At 47.3% G+C, this 21,586-nt stretch overlaps 1 protein-coding gene across 2 annotated transcripts in view; it reads left to right on the top strand.

Moving 5' to 3' along the window:
- CPXM2 (carboxypeptidase X, M14 family member 2) overlaps positions 1-21,586 on the top strand; it is a 205,483-nt gene that overhangs the window by 98,700 nt on the left and 85,197 nt on the right. For both annotated transcript variants that reach the window (XM_030941422.1, XM_010357489.2), the window contains exon 7: positions 13,578-13,666. In XM_030941422.1, coding sequence (XP_030797282.1) covers positions 13,578-13,666 — 89 coding nt within the window. The remainder of the gene's footprint in view (positions 1-13,577; positions 13,667-21,586) is intronic.

Below are 21,586 nucleotides of genomic sequence, written 5' to 3'. Positions count from 1 at the left end.
CCTGGGGAGAATTCTGAAGATAAAGTTTTAACAATAAAAAAAACGCGAGTTAAGAACTGTGCCAGCTGACTGGCCAGATGGTCATGGCCTTGATGGTTTTCAGAGATTTTGCTGTTGCAAACAACACTGCATTACATACTGCCTGGCTCTTAAAAGGACCAGGTGAGCTTTGCAAATGATTACCCCACTAGGCTACAGGGTTGGTACCCAGCATTGTAGGAAATGACCTTCAAGATAGGGAGGTGGCTGTGCTTGAGCCCCTGGAAATGCCCAATAGCTTCTATTATGAATGTGTGAGGTGTCTTTGGGGGAAGTTGTCACTCCTTCTACCTCATCTTCCTGGCCACCAGGTCTGAGCAACTGTCCTCCCTCTGCACAGCACTGAAGTGTCCAGGGTTCTTGGGTGTAACTCAGAGAACCTAGTAACAGGTACAGAGATCTGTGGACAGGAGCCACTCCCTCAAGCACACAGGAGCTGCCGAAAGGCAGTGCCTTGGAGTCAGTCCTCCAAGTCGGCCAGGAGCAAGTGACACGCTGCGTCCTTCCTCCCAATATGTACATCCTCCCAGCCCATGTTCACTAGTTCATAATTATTGAAAAGCTATTTTAATCGTAAGGCCACCACCTGTCTTGCTAAGCTATGATGTTTCAGCCAGTCACCCCACCCACCATTAAGATGAACAAATTGGAGAAAGGAATGGGCTGTCGCTCTGTTGGGTCACTATGGGTGCAAGACTTTGTACATAAATTGATTTGCTTTGCTCCCTTCCATTTTTGTTTGCAAAGTCGGGCCTGTAGTCTGAATACCCTCTTGTGCCAAGGAGTTGATCATTCATTTGGGCCCCAGGCCTGGGCTCTTGAAAAGATAGGAATTAGAGGGCATGAAGCAGCCATTGGCTTCCTCATTCTAGGCCTCCTTTTGCTGAGGGTGATGTCATCAGAGTCTTTTTGATGGGCATTGACGAGCTTCTTGGAGTTGCTGAGTACCAGCTGAGCCCTTCTGGTTGCCGGGGCCTTAAAAAGGATATGAGTTCACACTGCTTTCAGGGGAAGCCTGGTGGACAGAAGGGTCATGAGCTTTGGCTCAGCTCGGACCTGGGTGCAAATTCCACTTTTATTCCTCTGCAACTGTGGTCTCAGGTAGCCTGTGCAAATGTTCTATGGTTTACTTTCCTATGGAGTGGAGGGAATACCTTCGCTGTAGGGGTGTGGCTGAGTCCTTCAACTTCTGTGGTCATTCTTTCATAAAACATTCAAATAAAATAACACAAATATTCCTTACAGTCCGATGGGAAATCCCAAATCTCCTCCTTCCCTAGGGATTCTGGGGACTCTGGGGTGGCTACCCACCTGTCTTCTACTGCTTGCGGGGCCCTGGGTTGCCTTGGGTCTTTCCTGCCAGTGGCTCTGGGTTCTAGAACAGCAGTCTCCACTGATGCCAATTTGCATGCGTGAGTATTGCAGAAGGTCTGGGGATAACAAAAGGGCAGCCCAGGCAATCAGCATTTCCCTTCCTGAGTTTTCTTGTCATCCCAGCAAGGGGAACCAATCTGTTGCTCACTGCCTTCCTCCCCGGTCTAGCCTGCTGCCCTGCCGCACTGGCGTCAGAACTGTGCTCTCCCTGGGGAGATCTTTCCTATCTGTCTCTGCTTCTCATTTCCCATCTCTGTCTCTGCTGTCCCCTGGCTTCCTGTCTCTGGGGCTTCTGGGCTGGGGTGGTGGGCGGAATGTCTGGGTTTTTTTTTTGATAGAGACCTTCTTCCATCCTGGCTAGCTGGCGCCTTGCCTTTCAAAACCATGAGTTCCGTGAGAAGAGCTCTGCTACTCCCCTAGGAAGCAGAAGAGGCTGCTCTTGTTTTGACTGTAAGTTTCCAGCAGCCCCTCCATTCCTGATCCGGGACTCTGTGAAGACTAAATGACTGTGCTTGTAGAGCACCAGTGCATGGTTAGTGCTCAATATGCTTTATTTTTCCCAATTTTCCCTTCTTCATCCTTGCCCTGCCCGAGGTTTGGCTATTTTCTTCTGTGGCTGCCTCATTTCTGAGGTCACCAGATCCCATAGGTGGTGAGTGGATGTGAGAAGATACTTCCTCCCATTAACCCTGTCCTGGTTTTGTTTTCTGTGCTCTCTGTGACTCGCTAATGGTGCTAAATCATTGCTTTCCCAATAACAAGAATGCCAAGGCCTCTCCCTGTGCAAAGTACTCTGGGATTTGAGTTTGAAATAACAGGTCACATGGGGAACCACAGATTTCTCTCCTGGCCTGTCTCAAACTCTGGGCCTGGGTTCAGCTGTGCAGCAAGAAGCCTACTGCTCACTGTACAGAAGCAGCTCACTTCGGAAGGACGGCCTCTCGCAGTGGGCATTTGTTCAGGGCTCGCCATGACTGACTGCACCAGGCTGGATAGTGTCCCCAGAATTCATGTCCCCCTCAGAACCTACAATGTGATCTTATTTAGCAACAGGGTCCTTGCAGATATAATCAGTCAAGAGGAGGTCCCCCTAGAACCTTGTATGTGATCTTATTTAGAAACAGGGTCTTTACAAATGTTATCTATCAAGAGATCATACTGGATGAGGGTGGGCCCTTAATCCAATGACTAGTGTCCTTAAGAAGAGAAAACAGACATACAGAGGCACACAGGGAGAATGCCACGTGACATCAGAGGTGGAGGTCGGAGTGATGTGGCTAGAAGCCAAGGGTTGCAGACAGTCAACGGACATTGGGAGACGCAGGGAAGGATCCTCCCCTAGAGCTTTTAGGGAGACTGCGGCCCTGCTGACGCCCTGAAGCTGTATCCTTCAGAACCGAGAGAGAGTCCGTTTCTGCTGTTCCCAGGCTGGAGTGCAGTGGCACCATCTTGGCTCACTTCAGCCGCTGCCTCCTGGGTTCCAGCGATTCTTCTGCCTCAGTCTTTCTGAGTAGCAGGGATGACAGGCATGCACCACCACACCCGGCTAGTTTTGTAGTTTTTGTAGTAGAGACGGGGTTTCTCCATGTTGGTCAGGCTGGTCTCCAACTCCCAACCTCAGATGATCTACCACCTCTACCTCCCAAAGTGCTGGGATTACAGGCATGAGCCACCACGCCCGGCCCCCATTTCTGCTGTTTTAAGCCACCTGGAGTGTGGTGTGCTTTGTTATGGCAGCCCCAGGAAACCAATACTGAGACTCAAAGATGGCACACCCTCGTGACTGTCCTCAACCCAACGATGTGGCTTTATAATTTTAACCCCCACCCTACCTTCCATTCTCTGTTCTGCCATGGTAATAGGGTGATAGCATCGCAGCTTCAGGTGGCTCCCTGTTAGAGACCTCATGTGCCCTAGAATGTGCATCTTCTTCATAACTGGCCTTTCCCAAATAACTTGACTAGAATGTCCACCCATCCATTTATTCATTTACTCACTCACTCATTCATATATTAAATACGTATGAGGTGCCTGCTGAGGCAGATGCTTGGGAATCTGAGATAAGATAGATACACTTGCTGCCCCTGTCTCTCCTGGCACAATGCGGGAGACCTGCCTGTACCTGTGAGACGCCTTTATTCCTGGTGAATCCTTCTCCGCTGAGGTGGGATCAGCCCTTGCTGGCTGCAGCCTGTCCTCCCAGCAGCAGAAGGCAGCTTCCCCTTACTGTTAAATATAGTGAACTCCAAGTTTCTCTTCAAAGAACCAGTATGTCAGTATGTTCAACTCTCTTATTCTTTGTTCTCCATTTTAAAGTTTAACTTCCTGGTTCTCTTTGCCCCCTCACCCCTAGTTTCAGTAAACAACCTTTCCCACCAGTTCTAATCAGTAGTTCACATCTGGTCACCTGCTCCGTCCTGAGTCACCCCTGGTCACCTGCTCTGACCTGAATTATCCTGAGTCACCTGTTCTGTAACCACCTTTCTGGCCAAACTACTCACCATGCCACTCTGGCTCGCACCCCTGCCCTCTAAAATAGCCAGTTGGAATCAGCTCAGACTGTGAGGTCCAACCCTAGCCAATAGCGGAACAGCACAGCAGCAGGGGCTACCTGCGTCAGGAATAAGAACCCTTTCCCCTCCCTCGTTCAGGCTGCTCTCACCGTTGCTCCATCTGCACATTGCACCCTTCCATAGAAGTAAAATTGCCTTGCTGGGAAGATTCTTTGAGTGCTGGTTCTTCTTTTCAGCACCAAGGAACAAGCATTTGTCTCTAACATTATCAAGTTTAAATAAATGTGAGATTTCTCTTCATGGTCCAGCTGCCCAATGTTGATGATCTTGGGAAACTGTTAAAACAGTGACACTCTTGAAAACTGTCTTTCCCGACAGCTTCCCTGCCAGTCAAGCTGCAAATTGGCCCAGGGCTGTCGGCACAGCAGCATCTGCCAAGGAACCAGAGGGTTTCCTGGACTCCCTCTCCCACAGCAGAGAAGCCGTGTGATGGGGACATAGGAAACGGGGTGGAAGTGAGCGAATAAGCACAGAGGATGTGCTGCCACCTCTGAGGGGCCCTGTGGGGTGGCAGATTTGATGCTCTTGCTGACAGTGATGACCCAGGATCAGGTGAAGCTGTGCCTGGGAGTCTGCAGCTCCTGGGTCTCTCTTGGCCTTGCTCTGTAGGAATTACTTTGTCATAAGAGCAGTCAGTGGGGTCTGGACAAAGGTGACTGCATCAGACAGCCAGCTCTTTGTGGGAGGGGGAGGGGTTTCGTGCTCAGCTCACATGTGGAGCCAGGCCATGTGTGTTCAGGGGTCTGCTGAGCATGTTGGGGCTTAGGGAGGTCGCAAGGCCACCGTGGCAGCTGTTCCTTGGGTGGGAGCTGGTGTTGTACCAGATAAAGAAAAATCTCCTGTGACCTAGCACCTCCGGTGTCCTCAGTCCTCAGAGAGCACTTTGGGGGCTAGGGATCCTTTTTTTTTTTTTTTTTTTTTTATCAAGGTGAAATTCATATAATATACACTAAGCCTTTTAAAGGGTACCCTTTGGTGATATTTAGTGTATTCATAATGTTGTGCAAGCCCCAGGTCTCTCTAGTTTCAAAACTTTGTCATCGCCCCCTAAAACCTCCCTGAACCTGAAACTGAACAGCAGGTTCATTGCTCTCACTGCATGCAGAGTCCAATTAACAAGAGTGAGGTCTGGTATAAAGAAAGTGGTTTATTCTGATGCCAGCTTAGGGGAAGAGGCGTCTTGTCTTTAAATGTGCCGCTTCACTTTCCGAGCAGAAAGTGGGCACTTTTAAAAGGCAGGGGAGGGAACAAGCAAGGGTGAAGGGTCCATGCTAGCTCTGATGCCTTCCCTACTGGTTGGTCGGGCTGGTGACTGCCGGCACCTTCATGGGCAGGCAACCTCCTGGAGGGGGAAAGTTTCATATCGGGCTTGCTTTGCTTTATAAATCCACTTGTAACTCTCCAGACTTGTTTTGGAGCAGATAATTAAAAGAACTTGCCCGGTAGGGAGAGGCTGGTGAAGGGGGAGGTAAAAGGTTGTATCTGCATTCCTTTTACTTTTCTTTCTTTCTTTCTTTCTTTCTTTCTTTCTTTCTTTCTTTCTTTCTTTCTTTCTTTCTTTCTTTCTTTCTTTCTTTCTTTCTTTCTTTCTTTCTTTCTTTTCTTTTCTTTTCTTTTCTTTTCTTTTTTTTTTTTTTTTTTTTTTTGAGATAGAGTCTTGCTCTGTCACCCAGGCTGGAGTGCAGTGGCACGATCTCAGCTCATTGCAACTTCTGCCTCTGGGGTTGAAGTGATTCTCCTGCCTCAGCCTCCTGAGTAGCTAGGATCACAGGTGTGTGCCACCACTCCCAGCTAATTGTTGTATTTTTAGTGGAGACCGGGGTTTCACCATGTTGGCCAGGCTGGTCTTGAACTCCTACCTCAGGTAATCCACCCACCTCAGCCTCCCAGAGTGCTAGGATTACAGGCATGAGCCACCACTATTGGCCTGTATTTGCATTTCTAAAGGGCTAAGTGGGAAGTGGGGAACTGGGGGAATAAGAAAAGAAGAGAGAAAAAAAAAATAATTAAACCATCTCTTAGAAAAATGGGGGCTACAAATCCAGAGTAATCATTCCCCAGTCCTCTCCGCCATCCCTGGGTAACCTGGAATTTGCTGTCCCTGTGGGTCTGCCAGTCTGGATGGAGCATTCACAGGTATCCTAAGCCCAGGCTTCTAGGTTGCAGGTGAGCTGCCTTCCCAAAAAAGGAACCTCTTTTCCCCAGTCAAGCACCTACTCATTTCAGTCAAGGTCCCAACCAGAAGGCAGCAAACAGCAAGCACAGCAGCCCAAGAATCTTGGTCCCTTTGAAGTCCCAGTAATGGGACTTGATCTGGGATTCTTACTGTTCTTTTAAGAATAGTCCTATGTACAAATCACCTGAGGTCAGGAGTCCAAGACCAGCCTGGCCAACATGGCGAAACCCTACCTCTACTAAAAATACAAAAATTAGCTGGGCATGGTGGCGGGTGCCTGTAATCCCAGTACTCAGGAGGTTGCAGTGAGCTGAGATCACGCCACTGCACTCCAGCCTGGGTGACAAGAGCAAAACTCCATCTCAAAAAAAAAGAAAAAGAAAAAGTCTCATGTAGTGAGCAGGCGCTTGGTTTGGGGCTCAGGAGCCCTGAGCTGTGGCTGGTGTGGGTGCTGGTACCAGCAGAGGGTGAGATGGGTTCTGATGCTGCCAGGCCCACCTGGGGCCTCCTTCCACCTTTCCTAGATCTCCTCTTCCAATTGTGTCCCTTTTCCATCTCTGTCTGCACTGTCATCTGGTCCCCAACATGGCTCACAGCCCAGCTGCATGGGGAACTGGCTATAGCCACCTCAGAGCCCAGGCCTCCTACCACTGACACTCAAACCTCAGCCAACCTCCTCTTCCTTCCTCCTCCTCTAAGGGATTGTGGCCTGAGTCTCAAATCACCACGGTTTTTTGAGCCAACTGAGGGTGTGCCCCAGAGAAACACAAGTCACAGAAGCATCTGTGGCTGTTTTTTCCAGAGGTTCTCAGGAGATTTAGTATTTATACATTTTCCTTACAAGAAGGGGGGCAGGTTGGCACTGAGGCAAATGATGACATCTTTGGGAGACTTTAGTGCCCGGTAAATCTACATTTGACATAAGATAGGTGAACATTTGAAGAAAAAGGGAATAGAGGAGGCAACGTCTCAGAGAGGGGTGAAGGATCTTGTCTTTTTTTGGTGCTTGGGAAGATAAACTGTGCCTGGGAAGGATCTTGTCTTTTGAAAGGACTGGTTTCTGTTTAGCCCATAGGGTAGAAAGCCTAATGACTGGCAGCGAGGAATGGGGTATAATGAGGAGTGTCCCATCTCCATCCATTGTAGCTGTGAACTCAGCTTCCAAGGTTTCTCTGGGATTCTCTTGGCCAAGAAGTGGTCCATTCAGTCAGTTGGGGGCTTAGAATTTTATTTTTATTTCTCACTTCTGAACAACCTGTGGATGTGCATAGGGTCCTGGGAATGTCCAATTGTTTGCTGTCGGGTATGGGGTCAGTGTCTGCTTGAGCTGCCTGATGCCGAAGAGCTTAGGCCTCGTGTTTCAGGGAAGGCAGCCGGAAGCAGGGCCTCTGTCTCTTGTTCTCTCTCACACATGTGCTTGCTTCCTGAAACAGAAGATGAAGAGGAACGCAGCCTTTGCCACACGTCTGTCTCTGTCTGCGGATGCGTGTACTCCTTCCATGAGCCTTGAATGAGCCCCTCATGGCTGGGGGCCTTGTATCTTTCATGCTTATTTCCCCAGCATCTCACACAGTGCTGGGCATGTAGCAGTGTCCAGTGAACAATAGGATGAAGTCAGTAAAAGCTTTTTGCTTCAAGATTAAAGCTACATCTGCATAAATCAATGGGCATTGGCCAAATGTAGGTCATATCTAGCCTAAGATGGGATCATGAGATTGCTTTCTCATATACTGTGGTCGTTAAGACAGCAAAATAACAGGCTGATCAATTAATAATTAAATTTTTAACTAGAAGACATCTGCAGGCATGCATCTGCCGAGTCAGAGCTGTGATCCTTAAAAAGCTAAAGTGATTTAAGCCACATAATTAAGTTGTCACAGGAAAGGAGATACCGAGCCAAAGTTGCTTGAGCTGGTTGGAGAGGGTGACCAACCAACCCAGGCTGCCAGGGACTGAGGGGTTCCAATGACATGATGCTTCCTGTTTAAAACCAGGACAGTCCTGGGAAAAACCGGGATAAGTTGGTTGCTTTGTTGTTAGGTCACATGTTAGAGTCCCACGTACTATAGGTTGGGGAAGCGACAGATAAAATAGAGTGTGTTCAGAGGAGGAAACCGGGGTAGTGAGAGCCCTGGAAATAATCATCGTGAGGGCTGTGCAGGGAATAGGGATGTTTAGGCAGGAACAGAGACAACTTAGGGGAAAATAGGCTACATTTCCTCCAAATCTGTAGGACCGTCATGTTACTGATGGAGGGTGTCCAGGTTCTTGGCATCTTGAATAAAGAATTGGACGAAATGCATAAACAAAGCAAGGAAAGAATGAAGCAACAAAAGCAGAGATGTATTGAAAATGAAAATGAAAGTACGCACCACAGGGTGGGGGCAGGCCTGAGCGTGGGGGCTCAAGAGCCCCATTACAGAATTTTCTAGAGGTTTCCACTGGTCACTTCATGTATACCCTATGTAAATGAAGAGGATGAAGTAAAGTTACAAAGTCATTTACTTGGTGTATGCCCTCTGTAAATGGAAAGGGTATTTCCTGTCATAGCTGAAGTGTTTCCATTTGATTTAGTTCTAGGAAGTCAGCATGAATTGGCCTTATGTTTCCTTCTTCCAGGCCCTATTCTCCTGCCTCCATCGTATATGAAAGGGAGAAGGCTTAGTCATCCTAGCTGAAGAGGAATGAATTAAGATCAGCAGGTAGACTTCAGCTTGGTAAAGGAGGACCTTCCTAGCAATTAGGGCTGAAAATAGTGCGAGAGGCTGCTTCGTGAGGGTGTGAGCTCTTAGTCTCCGGAGGCCTCCCATGAATTTATGTCAGGGATATCTGAGAATAGATTATTGAAAGGAGGTGAAGGGTAGTCCAGGTGATTGAGGGATTTATTTTATGACCATGTCTGAGGAGTAAGAAATGACTGAGATGAGGGTGACCAGAAGGCCCTACAGGGCAGCGGACATTTGTACTGGTCTCAGAGGAATCAAAAGAAAACCACAGGAGGATTCGGGGGTGAGAAGGCAGAGATGTTTAGGGCAGGTAGTAGCTTCCTAGGGCTGGTATAACCAGGTGCCCCAAACTGGTGGCTTAGAATAGCTTATCCTGCCACAGTTCTGGAGGCCAGAAGCCAAGAGCGAAGTGTTGACAGGACTGGTTCCTTCTGGGGCTGTCAGGGAGAGTCTGCTCCAGGCCTCTCTCAGAGCTGCAGGGAGAGTCCACTCCAGGCCTCTCTCAGAGCTGCAGGGAGAGTCCGCTCCAGGCCTCTCTCAGAGCTGCAGGGAGAGTCCGCTCCAGGCCTCTCTCAGAGCTGCAGGGGGAGTCCGCTCCAGGCCTCTCTCAGAGCTGCAGGGGGAGTCCGCTCCAGGCCTCTCTCAGAGCTGCAGGGAGAGTCTGCTCCAGGCCTCTCTCAGAGCTGCAGGTGGTTTGATGTCAGCCTTTGACATCCCTCGGTTTCTAAGTGCATCACCGCAGCCTCTGCCTTCACTCACCTGGCGTTCCCCCTGTGTATGTCCGTATTCAAATCTCCCTATCAGATGAGGCGTCACCTAATGACTTCACTTGAACTCAAAAGGCTTAGTAAAAACCCCATCTCCAAGCAAGGTCACACTCTCAAGCACTGGGGGTGAGGACTCCAACATAGCTTTTCTTTGGTGGGGGAGCACAATTCAGCCCATAATAGGGCAGGATTAGTAGACCAATTTGGACAGAGCAGAATGCTTGAGTAGTTTAATAAGGGAAGTAAGGTTGGAAAGAGCGTTTCAGGCTCCACTCCTGGAGTCTGTTGATCCCCGTAACTAAGGTGTTGCTGACGAATCAGCTGGTTTTCCATACACAGGAGGTATAGAAGTAACCACAGGAAGGGATCAAAGCTCCCTCTGTGAGGATAAAGCCCCCATAGACTGGATCAGCCTGAATTTCTGTTTCAGAGGTCAGAAGTCCTACTCAAATTAGGTTAAGAAAAATGTAAAGAAATTCGGGCTCACATAAGTGAAAATTCCAGGGGCAGGTCTGACTTTGGCTTCAGGCAAGAAAAGAGCTAACATTTCAGGGCCTTTGTGTGGAGGTCGGGGCTCCCCCTGTCACTACCTTGCAGACTGGCAGGTTGGCCACAAACACTTCCCACTCACATCCTACCCTCCGAGGGCTCCAGCAGAAGAGTCTGTGCTCCTGCAAGCTCTGTGAGAAAAGTCATCTGATTGGTCTGGCTTGGATCCTGGGATCATCTCTGAGCCAGTGCCCAGCTGAAGGAAGGAAGTGTGTTCCTGAGTCACAGGCCCACACTTGCATATCTGAAGCACCTGGAATAGATTCCCCACATGAGTGTTACCGGAAAGGGGTCCCAATCCAGACCCCAAGAGAGGGTTCCTGGGCCTCACGCAAGAAAGAATTCGAGATGAATCCATAGAGTAAAGTGAAAGCAAGTTTATTAAGAAAGTAAAGAAAGAAAGAATGGCTACTTCATAGGCAGAACAGCGGCCTGGGCCACTCAGCTGCTTCTATTTATTGTTACTTCTTGATTACACGCTAAACAAGGGGTGGGGTATTAATGAGTTTTCTGGGAAAGAGGGAGCAATTCCTGGAACTGAGGGTCCATCCATTTTTAGACCATATAGGGTAACTTCCTGATCTTACCATAGCATCTGTAAACTGTCATGGAGCTGGTGGGAGTGCCTTTAGCATGCTAATGCATTATAATTAGTGTATAATGAGCACTGAGGACCACCAGAGGTCACTCTTGTTGCCATCTTGGTTTTGATGGGTTTTCCCGACTTCTTTACTGCAACCGGTTTTATATAAGTGGGGTCTTTATGACCTGTTCCTTGTGCCAGCCTCCTATCTCATCCTGTGACTTAGAATGCCTGACTTACTGGGAATGCAGCCCAGCAGGTCTCAGCCTCATTTTCCGCAGCTCCTATTCAAGATGGAGTCGCTCTGGTTCAAACAACTCTGACAGGAGGAAGGGCTTCTCTTGTCTACAGAAGGAAGCCGGGAATAGCTGGCTTAGATGACTAACTGGCTCTGTCTATCGACTCTGGGCTCAGTCCTCACTCATTGTGCTGGGCTCCTAATAGGGAGGGTCTCAATAAAACTTTGCCCAATCAGAATAAATGGACAGGTAAGGGAGTATTTGTTCAAAATGTGGGTGACTGGAAGTTGTGAAGTTCTGAGACAGTTCTGGAAAAGGTACCCATACCTTTCAGAAGCCCGATTAACCTTGAGGAAGGAAGAATGTTGCCTGTTGCCAAACACAGTGCTCTTTTGTATTTAGGGCTCTCAGTTTTTCTTCAATCCTTTTTGAGAACCTTGAAGGCATAATTTGTGTTCCAAAACAAAAGGGGCTTTAAAGTCCTTTGAAAAGACGCCCCCCGAGGTTTAGGGCATGTTGAATAGCTCTTAGATAACAGCCTGCGAGTAAGTTAGGTGTAAATGAATGCGAAATACATGTTTTACCTTTGCTTTGAAACTGGCAGGTTTGGAAATCAAGGGGAAGGCAGCTTGCCCGAGGCGTGGTCAGCCTCTACTCCCAAAAGGAAAGGGCTTGAGAAATAAATCACTGAGGCATCTGGCTAAGCCTAAATGGCTTTGCTTTCTTGTCTGGACAAAATGCCAGTTGTACTCCCACGTTATTTCCCTTCCCATAACAGTTATTTGTTTGTAATTGCATGACTAGAAAACCGTTTGTGAATATTAAAGCTGTATTTTCAGTGCTTGAGTCTATATGTGATTTTTAACTTGTTGCAAGTGGCCTCTGTTCTCAAGGGTGAAGCCAGTCTTTAAGTGAACCTTGATCTTTTTGAATATGGCGCTTGTGACCTGTGGCTGTGGGGATGCAGGCACAGGGCTGGCTCAGTTGATGGCAGATGTATGTAACACATGCTGAGTATTCTCAAACTGTGAATGTCTACAGAGCCAGCTGGGATCCTGTTGCAGTGTGGTTTCTAATTCAGTAGATCAGGGCTGGATCTAGCGAACAGCCAATGCTACTGGTCTGTGGACCACAGTTGGTGGCACAGATCTGGCCTCGCTGCTCCACATACTACAGAGTGCTCATCCCCCTACTGCCCTTACTGCCTCTAGAGTGGCCCTGAGAGCCACTGGGTTAAACAGACACTGCATGGTTCCCACATTGCTCACACGGTTTCTAGGGAAGCGGGTTCTCTGCATTGGAGGGAGCGTTGAACAGAGCAGGAAATGCACCACATTTCCAGTGTCATCTTCTTGACGGAGATGTCACCAGGCTGACTGGGGGACCTCAAGGCAGATGGAGTGGTCCATTCAAGGCTGCCCTCCTTCTTGCTCTTGCTCCTCCGTGTCCTATCCTCTCTTCTCTGTGTTCTTGGTTTTTGTAATTATATAAACCATACACACTTACAGGAATGCAGAGAGGGAGTCAATTTATATGGAAGGGAATCAAGTGAAGAGCAGACATTGCCTCCCTGACCCCCGAATCCCAGTCCCCAAAGGTCAGCTCTGTTAACACATTCTGATTATATCCGCTAGGGTGCTTCAGCTCCCACAGCAGAAACCCCAGTTCCCACTGGCTTAGCTGCAAAGGTTGGTCTTTATCTTGTCCAAGGTTGGGCTCTGGGTTGGTTGATTCAGTTGCTCTTAGTGTTACTGGAGTTCTCTGACTTCTACTGTGGGCCATCTACACCACGGAAGTCATCCTGAGGCTAGCTCTTCTTGAGGTCAGATGGCCGTAGTAGTGAGTGGGCAATGTGCTTCTGCATTCTTACTGCTGGGGAGAGATTGTTACTCAATCCTCCTCTGTGTCAATCAAGTCCTTCCCTTCAATCTGGATCAATGACAGTGGCCAGTAGATGCTGTGTTCTGATTGGCCAGTCATGTTGGAGCCCTGGAGCTAGGGACTTGAGATCTTCCTAGAAGTGGGAAAAGGGGATTCCCAAACATAGGGCTTTTTTAGGAAGGAAGGAAGGGGAATGAATGCTGGGTAAGAGACTTATAGGGTCCACATCCTTCCAGAAGTCTCCGTGCATATGTGTGGAGTCTTGATACCCATTCATTTATTTATGTAGTGCTGACAGCTTGCTGGGTGCATAGATTTGTCCCATCTATGCTAACAATAAACCATTGAGAGAGGTACCATTCTTTTTCTTGTTTATGGGTAAAAAACCAAGTCAAACACTGTGCAGGTAACTTGCCCACTTACATACTCATCCGGCATGTAAGTAGAAGAGCAGCGATTTGAACCCAGGTATTCTGGCTCCACACTCTTAACCACTGGGTAATTCGGACACCTAAGTTGCTTCCTGCAGTTTGGTTTTCTCATCTCTGAACCAACCTTAGAAGCTAGAGATTGGACTGCACTGTCCCTGCAGTCCCCATGTGTCTCTAACAGAGATGTCATGGGAGATAGAAGGATGGGAGTGAATTCAAAATCATGTTTCTGTCCCTAGATCCTAATAACTATTATCACCGCCGGAATGAGATGACCACCACTGATGACCTGGATTTTAAACACCACAACTATAAGGAAATGCGCCAGGTAAGACCCAGATCACAAAGCCTCATGCCAGGAATTTGTCAAAAAAAGCAACATATTATGTGTCCATAAGCGCTTAAATTTTTTTTTCCAGAAGTTGATGATTAGGGATCTGAATGATCATTTGATGTGCTGAAGACACATTAAATGCTTGTCATTTCAAGATTCGGGGTTCAGGTGACCAGAGGAAGGCTTCCTGGCTGGCAGATTATTGAAACACAATTTGAATCCAGGTTCTTCTCAGTTAATACTGTAGATCTTAAGAATTATTGTGGTTTTGAGTGCTATTTAAGGATGTTGGTCAGATGCAGAGTTGAAGAAGAAAAAAGATCTAGGATAACATGATAATAATAGCGGAAAATATTCACATAGGACCAACTTATGTACATGACCGTGTCAGTCCTAATAACTCTAGAAGGGTAGGGACTGTTGTTATTGTTATTTGCAGATGGGAAAACAGCACGGAGAGACTATAGCACTACCCCTTATTATTCAGATTCTCAGAGTTTCAATCTTGATTGCATATTGGAATCACCTGGGGAAATTTGTAAAGCTAGTGATAATTGAGCCGCATCTCAGGCCAATTAAAGTAGAATCCTTAGGAGACAGGAGCCTGGGGATCCAGATTTTTGAATCCTCTTTTTGTGATTCTGCTGTCCAGCCAGGTTTCAGAACTACTGGTTGATAGCTTCATAGCTCTTAGTATTGTTAGAAAGAAAAGACAATCCCAGATGAGATTTTTTCCCCAGATTTAATTATAGAAACCCAATAGTTCTGAGGTTTGACAGCATTTGCATACTGAGTGCACAAGGGGGAAGGGACAGTGTGTTTATTAGGACAAGCTAAAAAGGCAGTACCTACGCTAAGTGCGGTGCCTATGAAATCTTGTTCTGCGCCCACCCCCAGCAGGTGCTAGAAAGCATGGGGAGGAGCTGGCAAATGAGAAATCCTTAGAGAGCTAAGAATCTGAAGAGACAGAACATGCAGAAATGTCCTTCTGAATACATTTACAGAACAAGGATCCACCAAGGGCAAATTAACATGGCTCAAAGGGAGGGCTTGTAGGTGCTAAGGGAGGGGAGCAGCCCTCCAGTACAAATGTGGAAGATGTTTCTGAGGTCAGAGTAATTAAGCGGAGCTCCAATCCCATGGAATGAACAAGCTTGGTTTGTCTTGATGTGATCTAACTTGAGATACTCACACAGCTTCCAGACACCTGTCAGCACAGACTTAGAGGTGGGATGTGCTAAGAAATCTTCTTGCTGTCTTGCTCTTCAGAAATCAAGATAATGTGTTTGGACTTGAGGGCTGTGAATCATCCCTGCTGCTCTACATTTTTGGGGTATTTATATGGCTCTGCTCGCCATTCCATTTTATGGAGCACTGATGTGTTAACTCCGCTTTGCTCACTGGACGTCTCAGCACAGCTTCTTGAGCTCAGAAATGAGACAGATATCAACTCAGTGCAATTAATGTCAAAAACAATAAATCTAAATGCCTTTAAAATGAGTGAATTGCACAGAGACTTTAGGTAGCTGTTATCTGTAAATAGTTGTCTTGCGTGGAGACTTGGGGCTCTTTTCTCACAAGGAGAGCAAGCGGAGTATGCTTCATTACCCCAGGCAACTCTGACCACTACTGGAGCCAAGAGGTACCTTTGGATAATCAGTGCAGCCCCCTCAGGTGACACTGGAAGACCCATGTGAGATCCCACAGCTCAGCAGTTATCAACTAGAGACTGTCTGGGAGATCGCCCATCAATCCTGAAGAGTCTTCAAGCCAGAAATGATTTGCCATTTGGATTCCTGGCTCCTGGGGATGGGAAAGAAGTCAACATTTTGAGCAGTTTCCCCATATGGAGTCTGCTGGGTTACTGTAGAAATCTTTCTCCCTCAGGAAAAACGTGTTCATTTTTCCTACTATTGAAAGAGACATTTACAACAAACCAAAAAAATGAGAAACAGAAGCAGGAAGCAAGAAGTGAAAATAGAAAACCTTATTGCATTGTACGAGGAAGATAATGAGGGGACATGTGACTCTTTTGTGCAGACAGCACTGACTTGCAAGGCACAGTTCCAGGCAGAGGGGAGCTGCAGGTGGTTGGGTGGAGAAGGGAGGAGGAGAGGAAGGAGAAAGTCCTGACATTGCCACTATAAGGCGGAGAAAGGGAATTGTTCCAAGAAAATACGGAGGACCTTCATAGCGTATGTTGCAATTTATTCTTGCTTAGTTGCTGGTTTACGTGTGCATTGCCTGTCTCCCTCACTTGGGGCAATGAGGGAAGAGACCCTGTCATTTTGTCATCCATAGTGTGCACTTGATCAATGTGTGTATTTGAGGTCCTTACAGTCATGGGGGATGGGAGAGAGAAGGGAGCCATCTGCTTGGCCTTGGTTTGGGAGGCTTTGGTTGCAGAGGGGGTCAGCTGTCATCCAACGTGTGTGGCTGGCACTGGCAGGCAGGGGTGGAGGGAGGGTGCTCTGAGTAGAGAGGACAGCAAGAGTGAAGGCACGAAGTCGGAGCCGACAGGTGTGTTCTGTGACAATTTGCAGGTAGCTGGGAGGAGGCTGGTCCTGAGTGCCAGGAGAGGCTTTTATCCTGACGCGGGGGTCTGTGGAGTTTCTTTAGGTGCACAGAGCTGTCTTTCTGGAAGTTGTATGGAGGGCTGGCCCCTGGGCCTGAAGAAGGATGAGAAGAGAGGCATTTCTCAGGCAGGCTGCCCAGTGGAGGTCACCTATTAGAGTGAGTTGGGGAGAGAGAGGGGCCTGGTGTGCTTCTGTGGAGAAGAGGAAGAAGTGATTTTGAGGACAAGGTTAATGACCTTCTTTGGATTGGTCACAGTGTTGTCAGGTCCCAAACACCCAGCAAGTACTGGCTGATGGCCCATATGTAGACAATGTGATGTGGATAGAAAAAAGTAACATAGGCAGACATGGGCTGGAAGGCAGCCATCTAATGACATTGATTTCCAGGGCACCTAAGGATGGCCGGGGACATCAGGCTGTGGGGACCATGACTGACCCACCCACTTGTACCATGCTTAGCCTGACCCTGTGGGGACAGGAAGCCAGGGCGGAGCAGCAAGCCTGCACATCCAGATACACCCAACTCCATTCCTTCCCTCTTCCCTTCTTCCGGAATTTATTTTCCATTGGGCAAGGTGCGGTGCCTGTTTCTCAGGCAAATGAGGAAAGATGGCAGAAGAGAACTTTCCTCTTCCCTACTCTCCTCTTTAAAAACCAAACAAACAAACAGAACAAAACAAAACTTGCATTCACTGGATAAACAACATTGTGTCAGCATCAAATGCTAACCAAAAGCCTAAAGACAAATCCTCCACGAACCCACTACTCTAAAAAAAAGGCAGTTTCCATTTTCTCCCCATTTCCATGTGGTGTTTGAACTTCTGTATTCACAGAATTCCTACGGTTTTGATGAGAGGATAGTTACATCTTGGCCCTGTGTTTCTCAGCGAATATTGGATCATTAGCCATTTTCCATGCTGTCTTCATAATTGTGATTGTGAGGTTGCAGAATGTTCTGGTGAGTGGATGCATCATACTTTTCTCAGCTTCTTTCCTGCTCTGGAATGTTTGGATATCTCCCAATTCATAACTTTTCATGAATACAGACAAAGTATGAAACATGCCACAAGTGTCAGTGCGCATAACATTTTACCATCTTTATGAAAAATTTCCCTCTGATATTTTGCCAGAAACTGAGGCTCTTGATTCTATCTCCTTCAGTAGAGAGTGAAGCAGCAGAGCCTGGGATTCAGTAGACACCAGGATGCAAATTTTATTTCCATCTCAGAGTTGGGAAAACAGAGTCTTGAAGAGACCAAGAGTCTTGCAAACCCTGGTACTTTCTAAGATGATGTTTCTCAACATTCTTTTTCATTACTACCCACCTAGGGAAAGTTTTTAGACTTCTTTTCTTTTCTTAATATCCTCCCTGCATTATATTAAATATTAAGAAATAGGATTTTGCTAGATAGGGTTGAGCTTTGGGGGAACACAAAGCATTGTAATACCTAAGGCTTTTTTAGCCACAATTTTCAGCCCCTTGGGGTGATGTCATCTCTTTTGAGAATACATGCTCTAAGGTCATGGTGAAAATTCTATTCCTTACTCTGACTGAATTCATCAAGACCCAAACATTTACCACAAAGACCCAGACTCCAAAAAACCATCTTTGACCCCTCTCAAGAATAATTGTATTCCCTTACAAGAATTAATTGTGTTTAAACGGGAAACGCCATTCCTGGGGATGTTCACGGTTGCCTTGCTGAGAAGAGCAGAGTGGGCTGCCACCCAGGTCTTTGATGGTGCTGGTAGCCACTGGAGAGATGCTTCCTGGCATTGCAGAGGGCCACTGTGCAGAGAGAATTGTAAAGGAACTTCACTGAGAAGAAGATTTTTCAAAGGCCCATGTTCTCATGTGGGAAAGATGCTTATGATACCGTGGCACAGTGGCATGCACTTTGTTAACCAATACTGTGCCATCGGTGGGAAAGTGTGGCTGCTATGAAAGTACAGTGATAGTGGGTAGAATATAAGGAGGTGATTCTGATGACTCATGGCCCAAGCATCTTCCCATGCCATAGCTAAGTGTGCATCTCAGGGGAAGGTGATGCTTGTCTTCTTCCAGTGTCAAGGTCGTGATCACTAGTACTGACAGCACATTTCTCCTGCAGCTAATTGGAAGGGGGTGGGGTAACAGTGAAGGAAGCCAGCCTGGGCTGAATGCTTGCATTCATTGCCTAGTTTGTGATGAGCCACCTGGCTTTATGTCCATAGAGCTAGTCACTGATCTGAATGTAAGACGGTGAATTGCCTGCCAGATAGGATTTGCTAAGGTCAATGCTGTTGGCTGAGAATGACTGCATCAGCAGGGACTAGTACATGGAGTCTCAAAGGAGATGCCAAGTATGCTGTGGCCATCAGAATGGTCACAGTATGCAGCAAATAAAACAAGCAGCAGGGATGCACTGGTTCTCATTTCTCTACTACACCTTCATGGACAGATAGGGGTGTGGGAAGAGCCCTGAGATGCCAAAGTCCTGGCTTCTCCTGCTCCCAGCTGGGTGACCCAGGGTAAATTATTCGATGGCTTTCTGGGCCTTAGTCTCTAAGTCTGTAGAATGGGAAAGATCTTCTCTGCCTTCTCTACTTTACCCCCCCCCAGTCATGATGATAAGACTTAGTAGAGAAATGGAGCGTATTCTTACTGTTCTTGTTAACATAATTGGTGACGTGATTACTGTGTCTTTTATTAAAACATGGTGCTATTCGTATGTGGCCCCTTGCTGTCCCTGCAGTATCTGTCTTCGATGACTCTAGAAGCTACATGTCCTTTGCATGTTGCTTCTCCATTTATGATGGGTTTCTGTTGTAGCATTCTTGGGAATAAGACCCTTTGTAGCCAACTTTCTCTCAGCTAAATATTGTGACACAAAGTGTGTTGTCATAAAGGGAAGCCTGTTTTAACCCCTGGAGCAGTAAGAGGGTTAGACCCTGAATTCCAAGTCAAGGCTGCACCTGTCACCTCTCGTAGGCATGTCATAAAAGCCAAGCTACAGCAGCAGTAAATCTTCCCACTCCTTTAGAAACGCTTCTTGATGCTCATTAAACCACTCTTCCCAGTCATTACAGAATGTTGTGTTATGAAAGGCATATGAAGCACAGAGTCATATAACTCCAACGTATCATAAATTTTACATAATACCAATTTTCCAGTTCTAATAGATTTCAACCCACCATAAAATTTGCAACAGATTTGTTTATCTACACTTTACAAGGACATTTTATGGATAATTCGGTTGATCCGATTTTTTGGCAGCCTGCTAGAAAGCATTCAAGTCCACACCGCCCCACTGTGGGCTATGCCCTTCCTCTGTCCTGCACCAATTCAGTTCCAGCTCAGCTTTCAGAAGGCCACGGGCCTCCCTAATGGGCACCTGACCACCAGCCACCCTGGCCAGGATGGCCTTCCTGTGTGTTTCTGCAGCACCTGGGCTTCCTTCCTGGTCTTTTAACACACTGTCATGAAATTGTCCCTGGAGCCCTCTGGCCCCTACTGCATGGTCTGGTGCCTGGCTCAATAAAGACATGCCCTTTGAATCAGATCTTCTTTCACTTGGGTATTGATAAACAAATTTAGCTTAGCAAATCACAGCTACTTGCAGTAAACTCACAGGTACTCGTTCAGTGACATGAGGCAGAGGCATCTAGGCAGAGGGTGTCTCCGGCCTTTGACCTTTAGGGTAACCTTTTCTCCTATGACTTGCAGAGCCCTTGGTACCTCCTTTGGCCCCTGGTCTCATTTCCCCAGACCTCAGCTATCAGTGTGACGAGCTGACTAAAAAGGCAAAATTCAGAAAACAGCATGTGTCTATTTCACTTCCTTGCTGAAGCCTGCTTTTCCTACCGTTTAACCCCATGATTCCTGTTGTCATGGTGACCCAGTGCTCTCCTTACTTAGTGGCAATGAACTGGGTCATTGCATGCCTCTTATTGGCTGTGTGCTGCAAGCTCCAGGAGGGAAGGAGCAGTGTGTATTTGCTCAACCCAACAATGTAGATGCTCATTAAATTATAAGAAAAAGTTGATATTAAGATATATTTATTTGGTCAGGCATAAAAGATAAAAGGCTGAGTCTGTCTCCTCAATGATCTGGAGTGTAGTGAGTGGGCAATAAGAAAGCAGGAAATCATAGTTAAAAAGTAAAAACCACCGCTGAGGGAGGTGAGAACCGCAACCAGGGAGGTGAGAACCACGACAAAGGAAGTGATAACCACAACCAGGGGAGTGATAACCGTGATGAGGGACCTGATGACCACAATGAGAGAGATAAAAACCACAACCAGGGAGGCAATAGCCACAACCAGGGAAGTGATAGCCACAACCAGGAAGGTGATAACCACAACCAGGGAGCTGATAATCACAATGAGGGAGGTGGTGACCACAATAAGAGCAATATGAACCACAACCAGAGAGAGGATAACCACAATCAGGGAAATGATAACCACAACCAGGGGAGTGATGACTACAGCGAGGGAGGTGATGATCACAGTCAGGGAGGTGAGAACCACAACAAGGGAGGTGGTGACCACAAACAAGAGAGGTAAGAACCACAACCAGGGAGGTGAGCACCACAACCAGGAGAATGAGGACCACAATGAGGGAGGTGATGATCACAACAAGAGCAATAAGAACCACAGCCAGAGAGGTGATAACCACAACCAGGGGAGTAATTACCACACCCAGGAGAGTGGTAACCACAATGAAGGAGGTGATGACCACAACCTGAAAGGTGATGACCACAACCAGAAAGGTGATGACCACAACCAGAGAGGTGATAACCACAACCAGGGAGGTGATAACCACGACCAGGGAGCTGATAACCATGACCAGGGAGCTGATAACCACAACGAGGGAAGTGGTGACCACAATAAGAGTCATAAGAACCATAACCAGAGAGGTGATAACCACAATCAGGGTAGTGATAACCATGACCAGGGGAGTGATGACTACAAAAAAGGAGGTGATGCGCACAATAAGGGAAGTGATAACCACGACCAGGGAGGTGATGACCACAACCCAGGAGGTGATAACCTCACCCAGGGGAGTGATAACCATGACCAGGAAGGTAACAACCACACCCAGAGAGGTGATAACTACACCCAGGGGAGTGATAACCAGAACAAGGCAGGTGCTGATCACAACCAGAGAGGTGATAACCACACTCATGGAGGGGATAACTGCAACCAGGGAGGTGATGACCACAACCAGGGAGGTGAGAACCACAACAGTGAAGGTGAGAACCACAACCAGGGTGGTGATAGCTATAGCAATGGAGGTGATAACCACAACCAGGGAAGTGATGACCACAACCAGGGAGGTGAGAACCACAACAGTGAAG

The sequence above is a fragment of the Rhinopithecus roxellana genome, chromosome 11 (assembly GCF_007565055.1).
Source record: "Rhinopithecus roxellana isolate Shanxi Qingling chromosome 11, ASM756505v1, whole genome shotgun sequence".
In the NCBI taxonomy this organism is placed as follows: Eukaryota; Metazoa; Chordata; class Mammalia; order Primates; family Cercopithecidae; genus Rhinopithecus; species Rhinopithecus roxellana.
The sequence above is the reverse complement of the archived record's forward strand: the minus strand, read 5'-3'. Positions and strand labels throughout refer to the sequence as shown.